Source organism: Lepidochelys kempii, chromosome 11 (genome assembly GCF_965140265.1).
Source record: "Lepidochelys kempii isolate rLepKem1 chromosome 11, rLepKem1.hap2, whole genome shotgun sequence".
Classification (NCBI taxonomy): domain Eukaryota; kingdom Metazoa; phylum Chordata; order Testudines; family Cheloniidae; genus Lepidochelys; species Lepidochelys kempii.
This window is the reverse complement of record NC_133266.1, coordinates 31,921,732-31,946,619: the sequence shown is the minus strand read 5'-3', so window position 1 is coordinate 31,946,619 and position 24,888 is coordinate 31,921,732. Positions and strand designations below refer to the sequence as shown.

The 24,888-nt window shown below is 39.6% G+C and overlaps 1 protein-coding gene across 1 annotated transcript in view; it reads right to left on the bottom strand.

Moving 5' to 3' along the window:
• PKP4 (plakophilin 4) overlaps window positions 1-24,888 on the bottom strand; it is a 242,515-nt gene that overhangs the window by 39,708 nt on the left and 177,919 nt on the right. The window contains exon 11 of the mRNA XM_073305536.1: window positions 18,428-18,641. Within this exon, the coding sequence (XP_073161637.1) occupies window positions 18,428-18,641 (214 nt within the window). The remainder of the gene's footprint in view (window positions 1-18,427; window positions 18,642-24,888) is intronic.

Genomic DNA, 24,888 nt, shown 5'->3' with positions numbered 1-24,888 from the left:
GCCACATCCTGGATGACAGAGTGCAGCACTGAAGCCACTCCAGGGAGTTTGTAGGAGGGAGAAAGAATAAAATCAGCATGGCTCAGGAAAGGTCGTATTGCCAATGCCAACACTGCTCCTGCATCTGTGTTCAGACAGAAAAACTGACCATGGATACCACTACCCAGGTCTTGGTGTGGATTTGCAGATACTTGTGGCCTGCATTTCCTCATCATAGAAAGCCTTGGTGGGAGTACCATCAAGTGAGAGAGGTGTCTACTGGTAGAATCTCTCCGAAAACAGGTGGGAGAACTACAGGAAGAGCTGGCTAGACTGAGCACATGAGAAATTCACTGAAAACATCCATACAGAGAACTCCAAGGGTGAGGAAGTAATCCAGCTGGAGGGGACTGTAGTAGCATTACCGGGGAGGAAATGGCTTCTTTAGAGGGAGGAGGCTGGCTGCTGGTTACTTCTTGCAGCAGGCCGTGCTCCACTTCTGCTCTCAACCCACCATCCATAGAGAGAAAAAAATGGTATGCTGCCCTGGCAATGTGAGATGAGGAATCTTTCCCAAAGGAGGAAGAGGAGAAGCCATGTACCATCAGTGCTGGGAACATTATGGCCACCACTCTCAAAAGGAAACAATGGGTGGTGGTGGTGATCGATGACTCCCTTGCAAGGATAACATAGGGATCCAGTGCTGGCCTGACCTGGTATCCTAGGAAGTTTGCTGCCTGCCAAGAGTCTTTATCTGACACATTATGGAAGGATTGGTGAGGATCATCCGACCCAGTGACTACTACCCTATGCTGCTCATCCATGTGGGAACTAACGATACTGCGAGGTATGACCCTGAGCAGATCAGAAGTGACTCCAGGTCTCTGTGAATGAGGGTGAAGGAGTTGGGGATGCAGGTGGTGTTCTCATCTATCCTTCCAGTCAAGGGCAAGGTCCCAGCCAGAGACAGACACATTCTGGAGGTGAATGCATGGTTGCACAGATGGTGTCACCAAGACTTCAGCATCCTCAGCCATGGGATGCTGTTCTAAGAAGACTGCTGAGCAAAGATGGAGGTCCACTGATAAAGGAAGGGGAAGAGTATCTTCAGATACAGCCTGGGTAACTTAGTGAGATGGACTTTAAACTAGTTTGGTGGGGGCAGGAGACAAAAGCCCACAGATAAGTCCAAAACATGGAAATCTGGGTAAAGGATCCAAATCTGGGCAGCAATCATAACAGGGACAAAGAAGAGACAAGAGGGAACACAGAGGGGAAATCTAATGAACATCTTAGATGTCTGTATACTATTGCAAGACGTATGGGGAATAAACAGGAAGAACTAGAAATACTAGTGAATAATCACAATTACAATATAGTTGGCATCACAGAAAATTGGTGGTAGAACTCACTTGACTGGAATATTGGTACAGAAGAACACAGATTGTTCAGGAAGGACAGGCAGGGAAAAGAGGGAGATGGCATTGTCTTGCATATCAAAGATGTATACACTTGCACTGAGGTTGAGATAGAAGTGGGAGGCAGATGTGTTGAAAGTCTCTGGGTAAAGATAAAAGGGGTAAAAACAAGGGGTTACTACAGACCACCTAACAAGGAAGAAGAGATGGATGAGGCTTTTATTAAACAACTAAAAATCATCCAAAACACAGGACTTAGTGATGAAGGGGGACTTCAAACTAGCTAGACATCTACTGGAAAAATAATACAGCAGGGTGCAGATTATCCAACAAATTCTTGGAATACACTGGAGACAACTTTTTATTACAGAAGGTGGAAAAAGCGACTAGGGGAGAGACTGTTCTAGAATTGATTATGACAAATAGGGAGGAACTGGTTGAGAATTTCAAAGTGGAAGGCAGTTTGGGCGAAAGTGATCATGAAATGATAGAGTTAATGATTCTAAGGAAGGGTAGGAGGGAAAACAGCAAAATATAGACAATGGACTTCAAGACGGCAGACTTTAGCAAAATCAAAGAATTGGTAGGTGAGAGCCCATGTTAAGTAAATCTAAGGGAAAAAAGTTCAGGAGAGTGGGCAGTTTTTTGAGATTTTAATTGGAGCATAAGAGCAAATTATCCCAATGTGTAGGAAAGAGAGGAAGTCTGGTAAGAGAACACCCTTGCTACACCAGGAAAAAAGTGGAAACTACACCAAATTATGAAGGCTGAATATAAAAAACAACGCAAGCATGTACAAACAAAATTAAAGCACACCATGAGATTGAACTAGGTTGAGACATAAAGGGCAACAAGAAAGCCTTTTACAAATACATGAGAAGCAAGAGGAATACCAAGGACAGGGCAGGCCCATTACTCGATGAGAAGGGAAAGACAGTAACAGAATACGCAGCAATGGCCAAAGTATTAAATGACTTTTTGATTTCAGTTTTCACCAAAAATGTTAGTAGTGATTGGATGGCTAACCTAGTGAACATCTCTGTAAAAAGGTTGGATCTGAAGCTCAAATAGGAAAAAGAATTACTTAGACAAGTTAGGTGTCTTCAAGTTGACAGGTCCTGATGAAATACATCCCAGAATACTTAAGGAACAGGCTAAAAAGATCTCTAAGCCATTAACAATTATTTTTGAGACTTGTGGAGGATGGGACAGATCCCAGAGGACTGGAAAAGGGGTTGAGGTCCCGATCTATAAAAAAGGGAATAAAAACATCCCAAGGAATTATAGACCAATCGGCTTAATTTCGGTACCCAGTAAAATAATGGAGTAAATCAAGCAATCTATTTGTAAGCACCTAGAAGAAAATAAGGTGATAAGTAACAGTCAACATGGATTTGTCAAGCACAAGTCAAACCAACCTAATATCTAGAGCCCTACCAAATTCACGGTCCAGTTTGGTCAATTTCATGGTCATAGGATTTAAAAAAATAGTAAATTTCCTTATTTCAGCTATTTAAATCTGAAATTTCACAGTGTTGTAATTGTAGGGGTTCTGGCCAAAAAAGGAGCTGGGGGTGGCAGAAGGTTATTGTAGAGGGGGTGCAGTACTGCTACCCTTACTTCTGCACTGCTGCTGGTGGTGACACCGCCTTCAGAGCTGAGCAGCTGGAGAGTGGTGGCTGCTGAGGGCCCAGCTCTAAAGGCAGAGCCGCTGCCAGCAGCAGCGCAGAAGTAAGGACGTCAAGGTATGGTACTGTCACCCTTCTGTGCCGCACTAGTGGGGCGCTGCCTTCAGAGCTGGGCGCCCAGTCAACAGTCGCCACTCTCCAGCTACCGAGCTCTGAAGGCAGTGCAGAAATAAGGGAGGCAATACCGCAACCAACCCTAATATAACTTTGTGACACCCCTTGCAACTCCCTTTTGGGCAGGACCCCCAATTTGAGAAATGCTGGTCTCCCCCGTTAAATCTATATAATATAGGGAAAAATCACACAAAAGAGTGTCAGTGACGTGTTTTTCATGGCCGTGAATTTGGTAGGGCCCTACTAATATCCTTTTCTGATGGGGGGAAAGCAGTAGATGTGATCTTTTTTGACTTTAATAATGCTTTTGATACTGTCTGACATGACCTTCTCATAAACAAACTAGAGAAATATAGCCTAGATCAGAGGTGAGCAAACTACGGCCCGCGGGCCACATCCAGCCCATGGGACCATCCTGCCCGGCCCCTGAGCTCCCGTGGAGGCTAGCCCCCGGCCCCTCCCCCACAGCAGCACCGCCGCACCACACTGCCAGCGCTCTGGCCCGCCACTCCTGCTGGGCAGCGTGGGCGGCATGGCTGTGAGCTCCTGCTGCTCTGAGCAGCATGGTAAGGGAGCGGGGGGGTTGGATAAGGGGCAGGGGGTCCCTGAAGGCAGTCAGGAGACAGAGAACAGGGGGCGGTTGGATGGGGCAGAGGTTCGGGGGGAGGCAGTCAGGGGATGGGGTCCCCGGTGGGTGGTTAGGGGTGGGGGGGTCCCAGGAGGGGGTAGTCAGGGGACAAGGAGCCAGGGGGTTGGCTGGGATGGGGGTTCTGAGGGGGGCAGTCAGGGGGTGGGAAGGGACAGATAGGGAGCAGGGGCCAGGCTGTTTGGGGAGGCACAGCCTTCCCTACCTGGCCCTCCATACAGTTTCACAACCCCGATGTGACCCCCGGGCCAAAAAGTTTGCCCACCCTGGCCTAGATGAACCTAGTATCAGCTGTGTGCACAAGTGTTTGGAAAAGCATATTCAGTGAGTAGTTATCAATGGTTCATAATCAAGCTGGAAGGTCATGTCTAGTGGGGTCCCACAAGGATCTGTCCTGGGTCTGGTTCTATTCAGTATCTTCATAAATGATTTGGACAATGGTATAGGGAGTACACTTATAAATTTGTAGAGGATACCAAGCTGGGAGTGGTTGCAAGCACTTTAGAGGACAGGATTAGAATGATCTTGACAAACTGGGAAAATGGTCTGAAATAACTGGTCTGAAATTCAATAAGGACAAAGGCAAAGTACTATACTTACGAAGGAATAATCAATTGCACAAATACAAAATGGGAAATGACTGACTGGGAAGGACTACTGGGGGATAAGGATCTGGGGGTTATAGTGGTTCTCATACTAAATATGAGCCAACAAGGTGAGGAGGTCAGACTAGATGATCATAACGGTCCCTTCTGACCTAAATATCTATGAATCTATGAATGTAATACTGCTGCAAAAAAAGCAAACATCATTCTGGGATCTATTAGCAGGAGTGCTATAAGCAAGACATGAGAAGTAATTCTTCCACTGTACTCAGCACTGATAAGGCCTCAGCTGGAATACTATGTCCAGTTCTGGGCACCACATTTCAGGAAAGATGTGGACAAACTGCAGAAAATCCAGAGTTAAGCAGTAAAAATGACTGAAGGTCTAGAAAACGTGACCTATGAGGAAAGATTAAAATATTGGGTTTGTTTATTCTGGAGAAAACTGAAGGGGGATATGATAACAGTCTTCAAGTACATAAAAGGTTGTTATAAAGAGGAGGGTGATAATTTTTTTATCCTTAACCATGGATGACAGGACAAGATGTAATGGGTTTAAATTGCAGCAAGGGATGTTTAGGTTAGACCTTAGGAAAAACAAATTACCTCGGGAGATTATGGAATCTCTGTCATTGGAGATATTTAAGAACAGGTTAGACAAATACCTGTCAGGGATGGTTTAAATAATACTTAGTCCTGCCTCAGTGCAGGAGACTGGACTAGATGCTCTATCAAGGTCCCTTCCAATGCTACATTTCTATGACTCTAATTCTGCTGAATTCTTGAGGATTAAATATTGGTTGTGGAGTGTCTCCACTCATGTTGTAATGTGCCTTGGGAGGGAGAGAAGGACTATTTGGGCTTTTTGCAGGGGTCAGAATTTGGCTTAGGATTTTTCATGATAAAAGGAGAAAGGGAACAGATCCAGGTAATATATCACCATATTTCTCGAGTATGGTATGAGTGTGAAATGGATGTATCCACCATCAACTGCTCCCTGCAAAACTTCTTTGTAATTTATTAATTTATATCTCAGATGTAAATAATAACATATTGTAGTGTTCTATACATCATATTTGCATAAATAAAGGTAAATTACAGCTCTGTGGACAAATGCTAGACAATACTACATCAGTGTTTAAAAGGTGTCTAGATCCTATCATAGTTTATAAAGAAAGGGCCAGATATTTACTTCTCATAACATTCTCCAGGATTTCTCTGGATCACTCCTTTTCAAAGAGCAACATCTCCAACAAACACTGTTTTAAAAGCATAATGATTTCAGACAGTTTGATGTTTTCTCACTTGCAATCATCAGTACTGGAAATGAAGGTTACTCAACTGTCTGGTAACAAATCAATGACATTTCTTCTGGGTTCAATACTCTCCTGCTTTTCATCCATGCATTTAAGACATCTCAGACATGCATTTTACAATGTTACTGAGACTTCAGACATCAAGTAAAAATAAAATTGAAACCAAACGTATCTTTTGATTTAAAAAAATATTACCATAGCAATTGATAATTGTGAATTGTTAACAGAAAAATTCATTACGGTCATAGATTTCTACCTAGACTTAACTCTTCAAATATAACAAAGAATACACAAGAATGTTACAAGAAATGGTTGTGATTCATACTTGAGAGTTTTTACAAAACCTTTGGAAACATAATCAGTCCCAGCTTCTTTCAAAGGTAAAGATGCAACATAAAATGCAGGAATTTAACTGAATTGTACGGAGGAGTGTGGGAGCTTTTTAACCTATGGTTTACTAAATTAGTTAGAAAATAAAGCATTCAGTGAAACCTAGTAATAAATTAGATGAGGAGACATAGTTTAAAAAAGTTATTTCAGTGAACCACAGTAGAATGAAACAACTGTACAAGAATATTCATTCCTACTTTTTTTGGTCTGTCAGGCATAGAAATTCAGAAAATAACGTGACTACATTCCACAGTAGATGAATATTTCCACTCATTCATATTGAAGTAAATAGCTTGTCACTTTTTAAAAGTTGTTTCCTAGTTACAGCTTTTAAGTTTTTCAAGACTATGACAATCTCTTTGTGTGATTTGTCAATGCCTACCGCAGTGGGATCCTGATCCTGCTTGGACTGTCTGTGCACTATTGCATTAAAAATAGTAAACTTTTTTTGAAGTACAACAAGATGCAATAATTTTGAGTGGTTGACAGTCTGTTGAATCCTGGTGGCTGAAGCCACTTGGAAACAATCAACTTTTCTGCATAGTAAGTAATTTTCCATTTACTTCAAGAACAGGTTTGACTTGATTTGGGCAGGCTTGGTTGCTGTCATGGGAGAATTTCTGCTTCTAGAGGGAACAAGTTAAATGCAATCTTCTATCTGGGATTCAGACAGTTTTGCTGACAGATTATGAAAGTACTAGGGGAGCTTTAATCTATAAGCTGAGAGTTGGACTCATTTTCCTCATTGCTCGTAAAAAGCAAGTGGGGACATATTGGTTTTTCTGACAGTTAAGGTTAATACCTCCCTGTGGAAGATGGGATGCCAACATTTCTCAAATGAGTGAATACCAGGCCTGTACTCAACAAGCCATTTCTTGATATTGGAAATTCTTTCCAACTATTGCCTTGTCTTTAACTATCCTTTTGGAGACAAGAGTATTGAGAAGATTGCAAAAAGGGCAACTCTGTCATCTAGAATCCTTAAATTTTCATTCATACTATTCATTCTGGTTTAAGACCTGCACTAATATTGTGAGGTGACAAACTTCTGGCAATGGACCATGAATAGGCATTCATGATGATTCTTTTAAATCTTTCAGTAACTTCTTATACTGTTAACTGTGAGGGCTTTTTTTAAAAAAACTTGCCAGCAGATTCGGTGTCTGGGATGGATGGTATTACGCAAGTAGTTTTATTCCTGTCTGAGAGGTGGCAAAGGGTTTTTAAATAGTCGCTCCTCTGACCTAAGAATCTCTTGTGTGGGGGGTCTGCAAAGCTCTGTTTTGCCACCAGATTGAATCAAAGTGTATTTGATGTTCCTGTGGTAAGATAGTGAGATGATACCCTTGTGAGCCACCAGTTTGCAAATTAAATGTGCATCATCGGGCCCAGATGGTGCTAAGTTTGTCCTTTACCTGTTTAAACTCAAACTTAAGCTGTGGATAAGGGTGAGATGGCTGGAGTTCATTCTGGAGAAGATGCTGAGGATGTGTCCACTTTTTGCCCAAGAAGTTTGCAGTTTGGGAGTGTTCTGGGATCCCAACCTTTTGTAGTGCCCTAGGTGGTGTCAGTCGCAAACACCACCTTGTTGAACATGTATCCAGTTATGTACTTTAGATTTTCTCTTTGGTTTTGGACTTTGTTACTATAATACAGATTTTTGTGACTTCTAGAAAACACTACTAAAATGTGCTCCAGTGGGCTACACTTGAAGACCATTTGAAAACTACAACTGGTGAAGAAGGAGGTTACTTACCTTATACAGTAACTGGAGTTCTTAGAGATGTGTCCCCCACGGGTACTTGATGTCAGGAAGTGTGCACACCTGTGTGCTCTTGACTGAAGCTTTTAATTAGCAGTGTCTTCAGGGCCATGCCTGCGCCCTAGACATCCTCATACTCTGGTATGAGGGTATATGGGCAGTGGAATGGGAGGGCAGACTTGCCACCACTCCCATCTCTTTTCAACCATAAAAATGTGGTAAAACGATTCCGAGGCAGATAAGAAGGAGGGTAGGTAGTAGAGCACCCAAAGGAGGACACAGCTTAAAGAACTCCAGTTACTGTACAAGGTAAGTAATCTCTCCTTCTTTGAGCAGTGCCCCTATGGGTGCTCCACATTAAGAGATTCCTGAGCAGTATCTCAATTACGGAGGACGGTGTCGAGTAGGCAGATTCAGTACAGACCATAGAACAGTATCATCAAAAGCCACATCATATCTGTTTAACGACGTTAGGCACAGGGGTATTGTAAAATGGGACCCTACCCACACCCTAAGTTATTCCTGTGGGATGGGAAACAACCGGTATTTCATGACCCCCAATGTTATCAAGAGGAAGAGTCTGGGTGTAGTTTTCCACCTGTGAGAAGGTAAGACACTAGTAATTTTAGGGGACTTTCTTCCCCGGGATCTACCTAGTGAGGTTACACCAGCAGGGCCTTGCCTACTGGGTCCTTAGAACACTCTGGAATTGGGTTTAAGGCTGCAACCAAATTACCAATTACCCTCCCTTTTGAGGGACATCACAGCTGCTTGTGAGATCCTGGGACTGAGCTTCAAAACTGGAGACTATGGCGAAGGAGCTTCCAAATTGCCTCGCCCTTTCGTCACAGTACCTCCTCCCCAGTTGCTCCTCTTACCCACGTCAGATGTGTCTATGAGGTGGGGTGCTTCCAACCAGTTACTAGATAAGAGTTAACATACTCTTAACTGGGGTAGTAGCTATATCTTGAACTGAACTGTTTAAAATGGCGCACACACAAAATAGCAGATCAAAATCAAAGAGTTTTATCTTTCCCAGGAACAGCCTAAAAACAGGAGAAAATGTGTTAGCCAGCTTCAAAATATACTAAGCAGGTCAAAGGTTTTAAATATACTAAAGCAATCCTTATACTCTGTAGGTATACATACAACCCCCTCCACCCTTTAAACCGTAAGTCTCTTTCTCCCCAGTAGGTGTGAGTGAGTGAAGACCCACCTCCTAAGTGGGTGAATGCACTTGCTGAATACTCATTGGGGGAGTGGTCTGCTCACCGACCTGGCAGTCCAGTGTCAAAAATGGGGAGAAAAAGAGAAAAGAAAAAAATATGTCCTCTTCTGAGCTTAGGACTGCCCGGCCTGCTGCAAGGTGGGGTTGCCTCTGGTGCACAGCTCATGCATATCTTTGCCTTGGGACTGGACTGGGAAAGCCTCCACAGATCTGGCTGCAGTTACCCCACAGGACTCTCCAGACTCTCCCTGGCTCAGTGGCTGCTAGGAACTCCCCAGGCAGATTCTATTTACAACTCCCTGCTTGGTTGGTCTCAGAGCAGTATGGGGAGAAGGGTTACTGGAATCCCACAGCTTGGCCTCCTCCCAGCTACTCCATTTACTCTCCCTAGCTAGGGTCTCTGTGACTGTCTCTCATTCCCTTTACAGCATGTCTCAGACACTCCCTATAGGCCCATCCTGTTTCTAGTACTGTTGTTCATGCCCCTTTATGGGGTCCTGCTTGGCTTGGTCTGTCACTGCTTCACAGTGGGTTTTCCGCTTTCTGTACTGACTGTCTCTATTGTACTGTTCTGAGCTTGCTGGCTCTCACACACATGTTGTTGTGTCTTTAGGAAGCTCCCCTCTGGCCTCTCACACTGCACTTCCCCTCCTGGCTTCTGGCCAGAGCACCTCACCCTCTCTGGTACTGCTCTCTCTGTCTTTCCCCCAGCACACACAGAGGCCGGGACAAAACACTACAATTAACACACCTTCAAAATCCACCAACCATTCACAGCCTCATAAAATACCAGTACTACTGCCCCTTTACAAACAAGCAAACATCCTACACCTCCTGTCCCCAACAATCCATCACCCAAATGAATCAGACTACATAAAGTAGAAGTCTCAATTTATGATTTCTGTCACCCTCTTCATTCACTGACAGCCATCTCTCCCAGGCAGAAGCAGGGCTTCCTATCACAGTAATAATATGGGAGAAGTAGAAGGGACTCAATTTGTTGATGTTGCTACTGGCTGGCTCCCCTCTTGAGAAATTTTACACTAGTTCTCAGATTTGAATTGTCAATTCATGGCAGAGCTCTCTTGGTGGATGAGTCAGTAATTAAAAACTGCATCTGGATTCTAAAATATATAATCTGGATTTTGTACTCTTATGGATATTTTTCTACTATATAAGACCCAAAAGCTCCTGAAATTCACAGGATAACCCAACCTAGTGAGAGGTAAGTAAATTAAAATAGAATAGATTAGCCTGCCATTTCCAGGTGTCTAAGAAAGTATCTACACACATACTGTCTATGTGTGGGGAACTTGAGGACAGAAAGAGGAATTTCTGAGTATGATCAGCAGAGCCCCACCTGATATAGTTAATGTCTATTATGGAAGTTAAGCTGGAATGAGTCAAAGACTACACTTAGGAATAGTTGTTGCAGAATGCCTAATAAAATGTGCTGGACTTACCAAAGAAGCATAACCCTCCTCCCCATCCAATTGATTAGCCTCTTTGACTGCAGAGCTTAAAAGGGCACCAAAGCAATGGTTCAGCAGCAATGGAGGCTGCATTCAGCTAGATCAAGACCTTTGTCACTCCTGCACTAAATGTTTCTGAATATTTTGAGATTATTTTAAAAATAATTTATTTTCATATTTTGATTATTATAAGTGATTTTGTACATTACTTATTTTATTTAATACATGTTACTATTTGATTAACCTAAAATTGATAAGGAAGTGATCAACAGCAGGCAAATGCAATACTGAATACAACTGATAGAAGGATGGTCACATCACTCAATATTAAATTTACTTTCGAAAAAACAGAAAAACAACTAAGGCTGCTATATACATTTGAATAAAATTATATGTACTACTTTAAAGATAAAATGCTTAGGGCTAAAGTTATTTTGAAGTGCCACTTAACTATTTAAGATGAATACATCAAACTGTTTTACGAACAATAGCCATTTAACTAATATTTTAAAAAAACTAGTTTTTACCCATTGTCAAATACAAATTAAGGCCTTGATCCTGCAAATTCCTGCATGCAGGCAAGCCCTCGTACTCATGTACAATCCCAAACAAGTAAAAAATAAATAAAATAAAATAAAAAAAACCCAAACCCCCACACCTCTGTATTTGTACTGCTTATGACTGACCCATGGCTCACAGGAGGTGTGGGGGGGGAACATGGATAGGGTTACCTACCATACGTCCGAGTTTTCCTGGACAAAGCCTTTCTTCAGTCTCTGTTCTGTGTCTGGGGGAGATTTTAAATAACAACAGGAAATGTCCGGGGGTTTTGCAGAGCAGACAAGGTGCAGCTCAGAAAGAGCTCTGATTTGTCTGCTCCCTGACTGAGGCCGTTATCCCCTTGCAGAGAACAGCGTGGGAAAGGGACTGGCCCAGGTCATACAGATGGGAAAGTCAGGAATAGAGAGCCTGATCTCCTGAGCCAAGCTCTTCGCATTCTCCTGCAGGCTGGCCCAATGCCACGATATGAAGAGATTGCATTCTCGTATACCCCACTGAGCAATGACTCATTCTGAATTTGAGTGAATGAGCTTCCAAAGTGGAAGCATTAATGTGGAAAGAGACACCAAATAATTAAGAAAACGTGTTCTTCCCAAAGTTTATCAGTGCTGTTTATCCTGAAAAACCTCAAGTTAATTCAAAATTCCATTCAAATGTAGATAAACCCAGAGAATGCCACATTCTGTACTGTCAGCCTAACTCATAAGAGTCCACTAAATTCAAACCAAGCCCTGTCCTCATGACATCAACCCAGAGCCTCCACAGCCTGTCCCCTGCCCTCATGCTGACCTTCCCTACTGCCTCTTCAGCCTGGCCATCTGCTTTAATCCTCACCCTCGTCTTCCCATTCCCCTCTCTCCCCCATTTTCCTTCCAGCCCTTCTAGCAGAGCTGGAGCCTGCTCAGAATGAGCCCTGCCCCAGGACCCTCAGACCTAGTGGCCCACTCACCATTGGCTCCAGCCTCATGCAGAACCTGTTACTGAGTAACTCACCATAGACACCTGTTCCTTCTTGTGAGGGTTAAATACAGAGACCTCACACCCCTTGTGTTCACAGCAATTTCCTTCCCATTTCTTTGTGCCACAGGCTGAGAAGGGAGCAGGTTATCAATTAAAAGAGTCCAAGAAATTGGGACTCCGTCTTCCCAGGCCACCAGGTACCAGTATATGCCTGCTACTCTCTGAACGCTCCTCCAACTAAACTCCTAATGACTTGGCTAACAGTAAACAGAGTGATTACAGGAAGATAAAGCTGAGACCCAAGAATCTTAGTGGACAGCCCTGTCCCTTCCACCATGCCCTCTGAAACACCATCGTTAGTAAATACTAACCCTTTTAGTCCTCTTTTCCTTTTTGTATGTTAAATTCATTCACACATTAATTATTCTCAAAAAAATCTTTATGGTATTAGCAAAGAGTGTGTTTGAATAGTAAGGCCAGAGTGTTGGTTTATAACCTACGAGTGACCTGTATTCAGGAACTTTGTGTGAATTATCCTCAGCATCTTCAGATGTGGGAATCCAGGTGTCCAGAGAAAAGACACCCTCAAACTACAAAAATGTCTACAGAAGTATGTAATAAACAAAACTGGGTGATTGATAAGGGATAATTTTTATGGCAGATGTTTTCTGTAATAGATGAAATAATGGCCCATTGAAAGATGTTTTTAACTCATTAAAAACTGTCCGTTTTTACAGCTCTTAGAAATAATGACCAGATTAGAGATTCCTTTTTACTCATCAATTAGGTAAACTGAGCACCATAAAAGAAATTTAATCAGTAATGTCAAAAACAAAGAATACATAGTGAAATTAATTATGGGAAAAAAATTTCTCTCCAAAGAGGAGTTTGTGTCTCATACCCTATAAAAAGAACAAAGGGCTTGAAAACTAGGTTGGGGAGTGAAAACTGCCATCTGTGAAAACTTACCAGTTATAGAGGGGAGACAGAAAGAGGCCAAGTCTTCACCTGACACCAAGAGTGATGTCTCTCTTCTTTCAGTATTCTGTATAGTACTATACTAATCTCTGATTGATAATCTTTGATTAAATAATTCCATTTGAGCCTGTTATTTGACAGTCTTGAATTGTTATTAAATTCAAACATGCAACACTGTCCTGAACCTGCTGATTCAGCCCTATCTATCCATTCCTGTGTGATGCTTTCTCAGGGTGCCCAGAACCAGGAGCCAGTGTTACTCCTCTGTCTCAGCCAGAAAGAGTTTTGCTGGAGTTTAAACTGTGTGCCAGCTCCCTGACACACCAGTCTGTCCACCTCCTCAGCACACTCCTTGAGACTCTGCCGGTCTTAAAAATACCTTGCAGGTAACATTCAGGGCATCCCAGTTCCCAATTCCCCATGAAGAACGTTCCTCCTCAGCATCAAACCCATCACTGACCCCGTTTATAATGCTTACTACTCTTAAAACAACATGATGTATTGAGCTTAAATAGTCAGTATAACTTTAGCCTACAACATTATACATAAAGTATCTAGGGCCTTTTGAGGTCAGACAGAGCCTGAAGAAGAGCTCTGTGCAAGCTCAAAAGATTGTTTCATTTACCAACAGAAGTTGGTCCTAAGACAGACATTATTTCACTCCCCACCCCGTCTCTCCATTTCTATAATTGTTATTTGTTATCTAATTAGTCTTTCACGGTAAATACGTATCAAAGTAATTTCCAATTCCTTGTGTACTGATGAAATCTAGAACCTCCACAAAGCAGTTTATCAGAAACCCACACCACCTTTTTTGTTTACATTAGCAAAAATGGCGAGGAATACAATAGTAGCAGAAATATCATGGTGAAAAGATCCTTAGATATCACTTGCAAAATCACCTTTTTCTTTCACTTTCTTGCTCCTGGAAAGTTTGCTGATATTCATTTCATTGTTTGCAAACTTCACTTTATTTTGTTTTTTATTAACTGTTGATGCTTAAAAATGAAACCCAGAAACTATAGATTGATTTAGAATCAATAACCGCTCCTAAGCGCATACTAATTCTTATTGCTCTAGCTTTTGTAACAGCATTAAAAGTATGCATTATAAAAGAAATACACCTTGAAAATCATAGTGCTCATAACTAGTTTTGAATTAGTGTTGTAGTTTAGGTAAATGATGTTACTAATTTTTCCACCACAAGGTATTTAAATCACATGCAGTGGTTATGGTTTTGTCCCATTTTGAAGGCTCAAGAAAGGTCTGATATCCTTGAATTGTTGAATTCTTTATGGGGAGACTGTGACAGGGACACTTGCCTCTCGTGAGTGTCTCCTGTTAGCTGGGTGCGATGCTGCAGGTTCTCCTGTGCCAAGTGCTCCCCGTAGGTTGTTGACCTTACTAGATGGGTCTTCAGTGGCTCAGCCCTCCAGCCAAGTCATGCAGTCTAAAATGAATGAACTCCTTCTGGAGTAGCAAAGAGTTCAACACACTGTCTGCCATCTCCAGGGCCTTCACCCCATCTCTGGGCCCCTTTAAGTCCTGCCTTTCACTTGGGTTTTCCAACAGAGCTTTGTCCTTCCCAGGCCTTAGACCACTTTGCTTTTAGGTTGATGCCAAAAACCTAAGTGTCTTAACTATCTCTAACACAGTAAAATTCCTTTGTATGAACATGCAATTAGGTTAAGTTTCTATACCCAGTTTGATGCCAAACCTTCTGTACGTTTACCTAGTTTAACAAAAAAGGAGACTTTTAAAATTAATTTTGAAAGAATGTTTGCATCTTAAGAACAGATGATAATGTCTGAATGATCTGAAAGATCATAATGTCTGAATGATCTCCTGCAATGTCCCTCAATTTTAAGCATGCTGCAGAAAAATCTCTCCTCGGATATTTGTTTCAGTAAAATAATTGTTTTGATTAATTGATATCTTTATCAACTTTGTTACCACTATTTTAGGAATATTACTGTGCAATGTGTGCTTCAAACATAACTCACACAATTTTCATAAAGAACTCTTTGCACTAATATGAATGATGGGCTACTTTGGAACTCATAGGAAGGATCCTTACACATCAACACAAATGCAGATTCTGTATTTAGTTCTGGATATGGTTTCTATTTCCAAGTTTTTCTGCCTTTTCAATCACCTTACTATTACATCACTTACTATTGTTTTTAAATAATGGAAGGTTCCAGTTATTCAACATTCAGCAATTTCTCCCCAGATCAGGTTGTTTTCCTGAGAGAAATTTTCTTTTCCTGAAATTTCAAGTTTCCAGAATTCAGATTTTAAAAATTTTGGATATGTTCTAGAAACTATTTGCACAGTCAAAGGCTTGCCTTTATCAGTGTGCCAAAAATCATAAGCCAATACCTCCTAGTGAAGAAAAAAGAAATCCAAACAGATAAAAAACATTCACTCTACATAATTCTTAAGTTTATCTGGAATAATAAGAAAATTCGCATCCATCCCATCCCATAAGAAATGACACTGGAGGGTAGGATTTCATAACCAATTATGCTAGAACATATGTGCTGTAGTTAAAGACAGTAAACCACTGGCGATAGGAATCCTTTTAAAAAAAGGGAACAAACATAATTAGTGCTGAGACATTGCTAATGAGACTGAATTTATTTGATGGAAAAAACCCATGAAAACCCTTTTACGCATATGAAAAAATGTACACGTGTACTTCATTACAGAATGAAGGAAAGTGTTAAACTGAGAGGCACAGTATAATAAGAAATGTGATGAACACTTTGAAGCACTAATTAACAACGCTGGGATTTATCTGAAATTTAAGAGAGACCATAGCATTACCCAGTAGACCTGTACTACAGACATTTTTCAACATGTATCATGCTATGTGCAGGAAAGAATATATTGATGAGGGACTGCTAGGGTGTGGTTTGCCATCTATAGCTCTGTATTTCTAGGTTTTGCAATTGTTAACTGAATAATTGAAATGATTGGATATTTTTGCTTGAGTACTTTACATTATTTTTTTAATATACTGATACTTTTCAAAATGTCATAAAAAATCTCTGACCTTCTACAGTCTATACGGTGGGTTTTTCAAAAGTGCTTAGCACTGATATAACTCTGCTCTAACTGAAGTCAATGCCATTAACTTCCACAGGGGCAGAATTAGCCCACACTCAGCACTTTTGAAAATCCCATTGTAGTTTTTTAAAAAAAGGAGCCTGAAGAATCTATGAGACTCAAGGTCACCTTTCTTAAAGCATCCACTTGAAATTAATTAAAACTGAAATGAATAGACTTATTTGAAAATTCTATTTTTATTCACAAATTACATGCTGTAATTTTGTGAAAGATTATAGTGTATTCTTCATACAAAATAAGATTGAATTCCTTCTATGACTGAAAATCTGACTGAAAACTTTGCAGTTCAGATGTATCCAGCACATATCTAATACAACATGACACACAAGCTAAACTCATTTTAGTTTAAGAATAATTAAATAACCTGTCTCCTCTTTATAAGGAAATAACCATATCACTGGTAGAAAAAGCTCCTAAGTCTGAAGGATAAGGAGTTTATATAGCTTAGGATATTATTACCAGTTAACATGAAGCCCTATCAAGTTATTACTGTATTTTGCAGGTATTTTAAATTGAACATTAAAATTTTAAATGGAAGAAAAAAATTACATAGAAACAGAAGGGCTGTCAAATAGCAGAAATAAAAACAGTTAAAGGAAAGTGAAACCTCTGTGGCTTTCTTATGCTTTTCTAATGTCTTTAACTCCATAAATTAAGTATGTAAATCATCTTTACATAAATAATAAATCATGTGTGTTTATTTTTTACTTGGCAATTTGTGCTGATACAAATGGAGCTCCTTTGTATGATGTGACCACAAGATGCTGTGATTTATTAAATGTACAACCAGGTGTACTTACTTTCCATTTAGTGCATATAATGAAGTGAATATTTGTAGGAACATACCATTTTTAAAATCATTTCACTAGATTGCAAATGGAACATTTTGTCATATATCAAGCAATTTCTCAGAACACCTTTTTCCATGACAGTACTACATATTACAAAAGAGATATGCAGTCCAAAATTTAGCTTCACATTCTGATTTGAACAATTGGATTGGTTACTCAAAAGGCCAAGAGCCCTCTGATGCACACTGGACAACTAAATTTTTAAGCTGTCATAGAAATACACATCTAAGCAACTAGATTTAAGGCAATTAAATACCTCTGGATTTATGAATAGAGTGATGATTTAGACAACTGCGTTCTATTTTAGACAATGGAAGTTGATTTTTTAAAAACTAGATGCAAGAGAGTTTAAATTTTCATTGTTTAATTGCTCCAAAACAACTGATGCTTATTATCTCTCATGATATATTTAGAAGTGCACTGGCATATTGATAAGCATAATACATTTCCAGATGTAGTTGGCAAAAGTTGGAACATCTGTAGCTGAGACTCTAGAGCTACAGTATATACACCATAGTCAAACAGTTAAATAATTTACCATAGCTGTTGGTTAAGGTAACATTTCAACAACCTTTCACATCATTTTGCTGAATGCTTTATGTTTGTTTCACACACTGAACGCTAATGCTGTGTAAGTGTTATATGTGTTGAACACATTTTAACACTTACAGCTGTTTAGTGTATTTCAAATTGCATTTAATCACAGAAACAAATGTCTATAATAGTATGCCTCTACATATATTCAAGTATCTACCAATACAATTATAATATTTCTATAAGATTATCTTTAAGTATAAAATATAACTACTGTGGTACTGACAACAATAAACATCAGCAAGGAAGTGCTATATAACTAAAAAAGCTAAATAATTCAGAATACCTAAGCACTACGTCAAACAAGGAACTGGAATATCAAAATACATGCTCACTTCTGGGTCCATTTTTGGAATTCTACAAGATCAAGTTTAAAATAGTTGTCAGTAGAATCCTAAAAATGTAACAAGATCAACAATAGAGCTTAATACAGCAACAGTCACATGCAGGAATTGAGGACTGCATCTGTGGATCAAATGCATCCACAAATTGGATGTTTAGTTATTCTACATTTTTCACAATGCATCTGTGGGTATATACAACTCATATTTAAGTGACAATAATCATAATGAAATCTAGATTGATATATTGGCCAAATTAGTAATGCACAAAGAAAATTCTAATAGATATCCTGCAATGTTAGCATGCATTTTCCAGCCAAATAACTTAGCTTCAACTGCCACAGAGAAATATAATTTACTTCACCACATGCTATTTCCTTTCCAAAACATACCTGTTACGAGCTCTCTTATTTCTGCATCAATAGATTTTCTTAACAATCTCAAAAGGGCAGGTATCCCACCAACATTCTTCATTGCTATTTTATTTTCATCAGTCGACTTTCCATAAACGAGGTTTCTCAGTGCGCCACAAGCGTTTTTCTGAACTTCAAGGACTCTGTGATCCAAAAGGTCAACCAGATGCTTGATTCCTCCTAACCTACATACCTAGAAAATAATACTCAATATTAGTTCAAATTAATGGTTAAATAAGTTTCATTCTGTGCATAAAATGAAAAAATATATATAAAGAAAATAAAAAGTATCTTTCTATTCCAAGAAGAAATGCTGTTGTACATGGGGACTTATCAGTATAACACTCACATTTTATTGCACAGCTAAGTGTTTACTGGTACTTCCATTATACACAACTATTTTTAGACATTTATAAAGCAATTATTATTGAAATCTTTACATACTGTTTGCAAGTTACAATCCGTACCACAGTACTTCCCACATCTAAGAATACCTCTATAAGGAATTCCAAGAGTACCACAGTAATGCTAGAGAAGCAAAATTATAGAGTTTTAATACCAGCTATATAACTTCATTTCAATAAGAGTTTTGGCATAGAAAAGGTTCCTTCTTACAAGCAAGATTTAGTTGACAAAAATGTATTAAATAACTAACTACATAAAATAATAACTATAGTAGGAAAACCTGCATACCTGTTACTTAAAGAAAAACAGAAGAGAAAACTTAGGGTTAAATCTGGCTCAAAACAAGATTAATAGCATTGTTTACATAATAAATAATAAATTCTAATTAAAGCAATCTTTAAAAATCCCTCAGCACTGTTTGCAAGGCAAATATTGCAGCATTGTATTAGCATGTGAGAACCAGAAAACAAAATTTACAAGGAGCAAAAATGAAATTGACTAGCCTCTTGTCTCTATTCAAGTTTCCCCTCATCAATTAGGACCTGAAACTGCTCCAACTGTCCTTTATGAATTTGGTCAGTCTATTATAGATAGTAAAGTCGTACATGACCATCAGTGCCTGGCAGATTGAAACCCAGAACCAGAGGGAGGCCAGTGAGTGCTCTTTCCTCCCAAAGAGGTCTATTCTTTTAGCCTCCTTCTCATTAGATGTAGACCTGGCCTGTCACTGTCATCACCAGTGAGTCAAGGGCCAGGTCAAAGGAAATGTATCCTGATCACTTAATGAGCTCAAATTAACTCTTCTCTGTTCACTTGAACCCCAGAGCTATGGTGGCCAGCATCTGCTAGAGTGTGTTGGCTGATTCAAGGATGGCCTCGTTAATTGGTAGAGCCACCCTGCTTGGGCCTGTGCTGTGCAGAATGTCCAGCAGTCTATATGGAGCCTCTTGGATATCTTCCAGAGGAATATAAAGGGTCTCCACCACAGATTTAACCAGATGCTGGAAGGCATTGAGTCATCTGGGCATGGTGGGGAAGCTTCACGCAGAGAGCATGGCTCTGGCTCGACCCCTATCCTATCTTGGTAAGGGATTTGGCAATGGGTTTTGCACCAAGACTCGTACCAGCTGGCATCCCAGGCAGACCTCCCTCAACTGCTTTGTCGTCCACAGAAATGACTTACAAATACTGAACCTGGAAGGAATATGGGCTTCCCCCAGGCGGAACACAGGGAGCGTGTGGGGTGTGAGCAGGGATCACTAGCATACACCAGGGGGAGTCTCAGTGACAGCACCACACCCCAAAATACACTAATCTAAACTATAAACTAACCATTCCTAACTATTTACAGGAAAAAGGCCAAAGAGTTCCAGTGAGCACTGAGGCTCCATCCCAGACCACAAGTGGTGACAGAGAACTGAGATTGCGGCAGTGCGGCAGCCCCTTTATAACCTCAGTGAATAGCACTAGGAGAGCAGGGGTGCATGTGTGGACGAAACAGATACTGCTCGGAAGAATTCTCTGGAACTGAGTGCATGGAGAACATGAGCTACCTAAAATGCACTACATATAAATTGCACTCCACATAGGGACAAACACTCAAAAAGATTGAAAATTTAATGAAAAGTTTTAGTATATCGATTTATCCCAAGAGAATAATACAGTTCCAAAAAATACACAGTATTAGGGTCTAGCCAAATCTATCAAATGGAAATTTTTAAGATGGAAACTTATATGTCAAATTATCTAAGGGTGGTGCTTAGATTGCAAGATGATAGGAGCCTTTATATATATATATAATATATATATATATATATATATATACACCCCTAAAATAGCCGAAAAGGTTCAGAATGAATTCTGAAATGTAAAACCATCAGTAATATAATTCAAATTTTGTAACTGATCAGCTCAACTCTTCTTATGTAGAAAAAAGAAATAAATGAACGGCTGGTGAATTTGGATTTTTTTTTTATTCACCTGTTTAACAAAAAAGTCTGTTTTTAAAATAAAGCCCTAAAGTCAATCAATCCTTACTGTAATCTAGTTTACTATTGTTGGGGTTACTGTGCAATTGACAGTCTGGTATATACTTGTTTGTACTTCCACAACACAGTATAGAGCTACCCTGCAAATTGACACTATATATATGTATCACACTTACATATAGTGACACTATTATGAAACTGAAATAACAGTGATGAGGTATTAATCTATTATAAGAAGTCATTACTATGTCAGCAATCTCTAATACTGTATCTGCAGTATACAAAAAGAAAAGGAGTACTAGTGGCACCTTAGAGACTAACCAATTTATTAGTCTCTAAGGTGCCACTAGTACTCCTTTTCTTTTTGCAAATACAGACTAACACGGCTGCTACTCTGAAACCTGCAGTATACAAGAGATTGAATCAGTGCTTACAGTGATTTATATAGTAAGATTCCTGTTGCTAGAACCTTGTCTCTTCTAAATGCTGTACTGCACCAAGCACACTGTCAATACCCAAATTATCTATTAATTTGGTATCCATTACAAGCCTTTTTTACTTCTGCTCCTTTTGATGCAAAGAGCAACTTTACAAAACATTATAGTTTTAGCTCCATCCAAATAAGGCAAGAACATTCAGAGCAAAGATTTTTTTTTTCCCCCATTCTTAAATCTCCCTATTGTGCTTCCAACAATACAGTGCATGTGGTAACAAAATGTGAATACATGAGATTTCAATGACATCTAGACACATCAGGGTGAGTTAAGAAAAGAGTGATGATGGTTTTACGTCCATTTCCATGCCTTAGTCATAACTTGATTGAATGCTGTTTTGGGTATTTAATGTAAAATGAAATCTGAATCAGAAATCCATTCACAAGACCTTTTCACTGAACAACCATCCATCTATTCAAAGAACTATTCTAAACAAAACTATAACAATTGTCATTAATACCAACGGGCACTTTCTTTTCTAAATGAAAAAAAGAAAAAAACCCCAAACGACAGTTCATGAAATGAAGTATCAGTAATTTAAAGTATTCAAAGAAAAATGCAAGTTGTTGATAGATGTTCTTTAAACATGTTCACTGCTTAATCGTTCTGTTTAGTTTCATAGGCAATTTAAATAGTAAAGATTGGTTCATTGTAGATAAGTAATTTGCATACCTTCATATGTTGCAGCAATGCAAGCATTTTAGTTCATTTTGCAAGGCTTTTAATACCCTTGATAGTCTAGTAAATTAATCTGATCCTTATAATAGTGATAAAACAATGAGTCTAAATAATGAAAAATACAAAGTTAAGGGAGCTTTAGATAAGGCTTTACTGATTTGGGTGGTAAAAGTAATTATGGGCCCTCTCCGATCCAAAATAGCCTCTTGGCTGCTTATCTCTGATTTGAAGGGGGCATTCTCCTCATTCATAGCTCCTTCCCAGGAGTCACAGACTCCATTAAGCCTCCTCAAGTTGAGTAAATCTCCACCCAGCATCCTAATTTAAGGGACAATTTCTCCTTGGCTGATTCAATGTTAGCCAGTCAGGGAAGAACTGATAAAGGCCTCATTGAAGCAGTCTCTTTTGAAAGATTTGAACACACTTCTCTCTCCTACTAGAGGCTGGCACAAACAAGTTATTTCAGCTCTAGTGCTACAGAAATTCCTAAGGGCTGCTTTGTCCCAGTGGAGTCTGAAGGGAAAGGAATGATGGATCCAGTATGTGGATCTCATTTGTGAGATTTTTCCTTTCTCAGAGTAGTTCTACAAACCCACAGCATGGAGCTGGAAGGACTGGGGTATTTTTGCCTTTTCATAAAGGGGACAAATATTTGTCCTTTTCTCTTGGATAGGCTGACCTAATAAATTCAGTCTTTGGCACAAAAAATCATGGAGCAGGCCTTATGTGAATGGCTTTAATACATATATAATAATATTGACTTGGTTACTATATAAAGTTAAAAATATACATATCACAAATATTCAATGCTAACTGGAATTAAATAAACAAGCAAGACCTCATCTTAATATGTATATGTGAATTGATACTACAGTCACATTCAATAACTTTTTTCCTTTCCATTAAAAAATTATCTTAATTATGTATGCATTTAAGACAGGAGAAACAAAAAACAAACATTAAAAAGGCTACTTTTTATCATTTAAACATAAACCCAATAAAGACAAAATTGAAGCACTGTGTCACAAAAGCAAAGACTTCATACAGATCAGTGAATGCCGATAAACACTATCCCAGAAATCCTTAAATATGTAGTGCTGCACCTCATATGAAGCAGTCTCACCAAAAGGAGTCAGATCGTCTATAAACTTCTCTATTTCACACTGCCAGCACAAACCCTAGCACAGAAACAGTCCCAAGATTTTAAAAAGTAAAAGTAAAAATAAAAATATATTTTAGCTGAGGGTATCCAAGAGCCATAAGCCAAAATACAGAATTCAACTACAAACTACACTTCTGAAACCTATTAAGGAAGGCATTACCTTCGCCTACTACCTAAGGTCAACATTGTTACTATTACTAGTGTAATAGGATTGTGCTGGGGAGCAAGATATTTCACATTTCCCTGCCATGACTACATCACAGGACTGGAGCACAACTTCTCTGGGCCTCCTACTGACCCTCAGGTGGTTGAGACCTTGACTCTGTACTCCCCACGATGCACCATCCAGTATAATCTGTGACAGAAAATAAATTGCTGCAGATTATTTCACCTCGACCTCCAGAGCAAGGTGTATGAAATTAGGGATTGAATTGCAACTCAGTCACAATTTAGTCCCTGGTCTGCTCCTGGGGCAGCGCACCTATGCGCTCTCATTTCCTCGGAGCTAGTGGTAAATCCACAATCTAAGTCTTTATAATTATAAATCTAGTCAAAGAATATTATTACTTTATGCCCACAAATTTCTAATAATTGGACACAGTCAGAGGAAGTGGCTCCAAAACCGTAACAAAAGATTAATTCGGCTTGATCCCACACCCATTTTTCAGTAAATGGTAAAACTTCCATTAACTGCATGGAGAACAGGACTGAGCCTTTGAACTGCGGTGTAAGTGTTTTAAAAGTTTATTTGCTGTTTTCAGACATATATGCTATAGTGAATTTTGAGCTGTCTCTCATGTAAATCAGTATTTATACTTAATCCTAGTGAAATAGGAGTCCAATGCAAATATGATGAAACACAGGTGCAGGGGTCTGTGCCAGTTTCTTTACATGTGTGGGGCAAATAGATTAATAGATTCCAAGGCCAGAAGGAACCACTGTGATCATCTAGTCCGACCACCTATATAACATAGGCCATAGAACTTCCCCCAAATAATTCGTAGAGCATGTCTTTTAGAAAAACAGCCAATCTCGATTTAAAAATTGTCAGTGATGGAGAATCCATCACAACCCTTGGTAAATTGTTCCAATGGTTAATTATCCTCACTGTTAAAAAATGTATGCCTCTTTTCCAGCATTATAAATGTCTTGTAAAGAGGTCAGTGTGTCTATTTCTTAGTAAGATTTGAAGTATTTTTCTCCCTAATATAATGAAGTCTTTTGATATTAGAAAAATTGCACTGGAACAACAATTATGGAAAAGTTTAAATAAATGAAGAAAATTAAAAAGGAACTGTAATAGGACTGTTGTCTCCAACCTAGGTTTGGGGGCAATCCTCCTGTAAATCAGGGACCAAAAGACCAGTCTCCACTTCCTTCAATGCAGTCCAAATAGGAACACAGTAAGAAAGTCTCTTCAGATTCATATGGATGAGAACAGCTTCTCTGGGTAAGCAAGGAGGCAAGTTCCACAGCTCTTCTGTGTCTCTGTTCTCTTCCCTTACTAGGAAGCCACTAGCTCTGTTCCCTCCCAAGTAGGAAAGAGACAGAACTTGTTTCTCCCTGTAAGGCCCCCAGGACCTCTAGAAATCTCAGAAATTGTATGGTTTCCCTGTTTGGGGGACACAGCTGTCAGCTCAACCTCTCAGTAGCTTAATAGATCAAAAGTGTTTGTTCCTATACCCCCCACTCCCTTCTCTCAGCACCATAGGC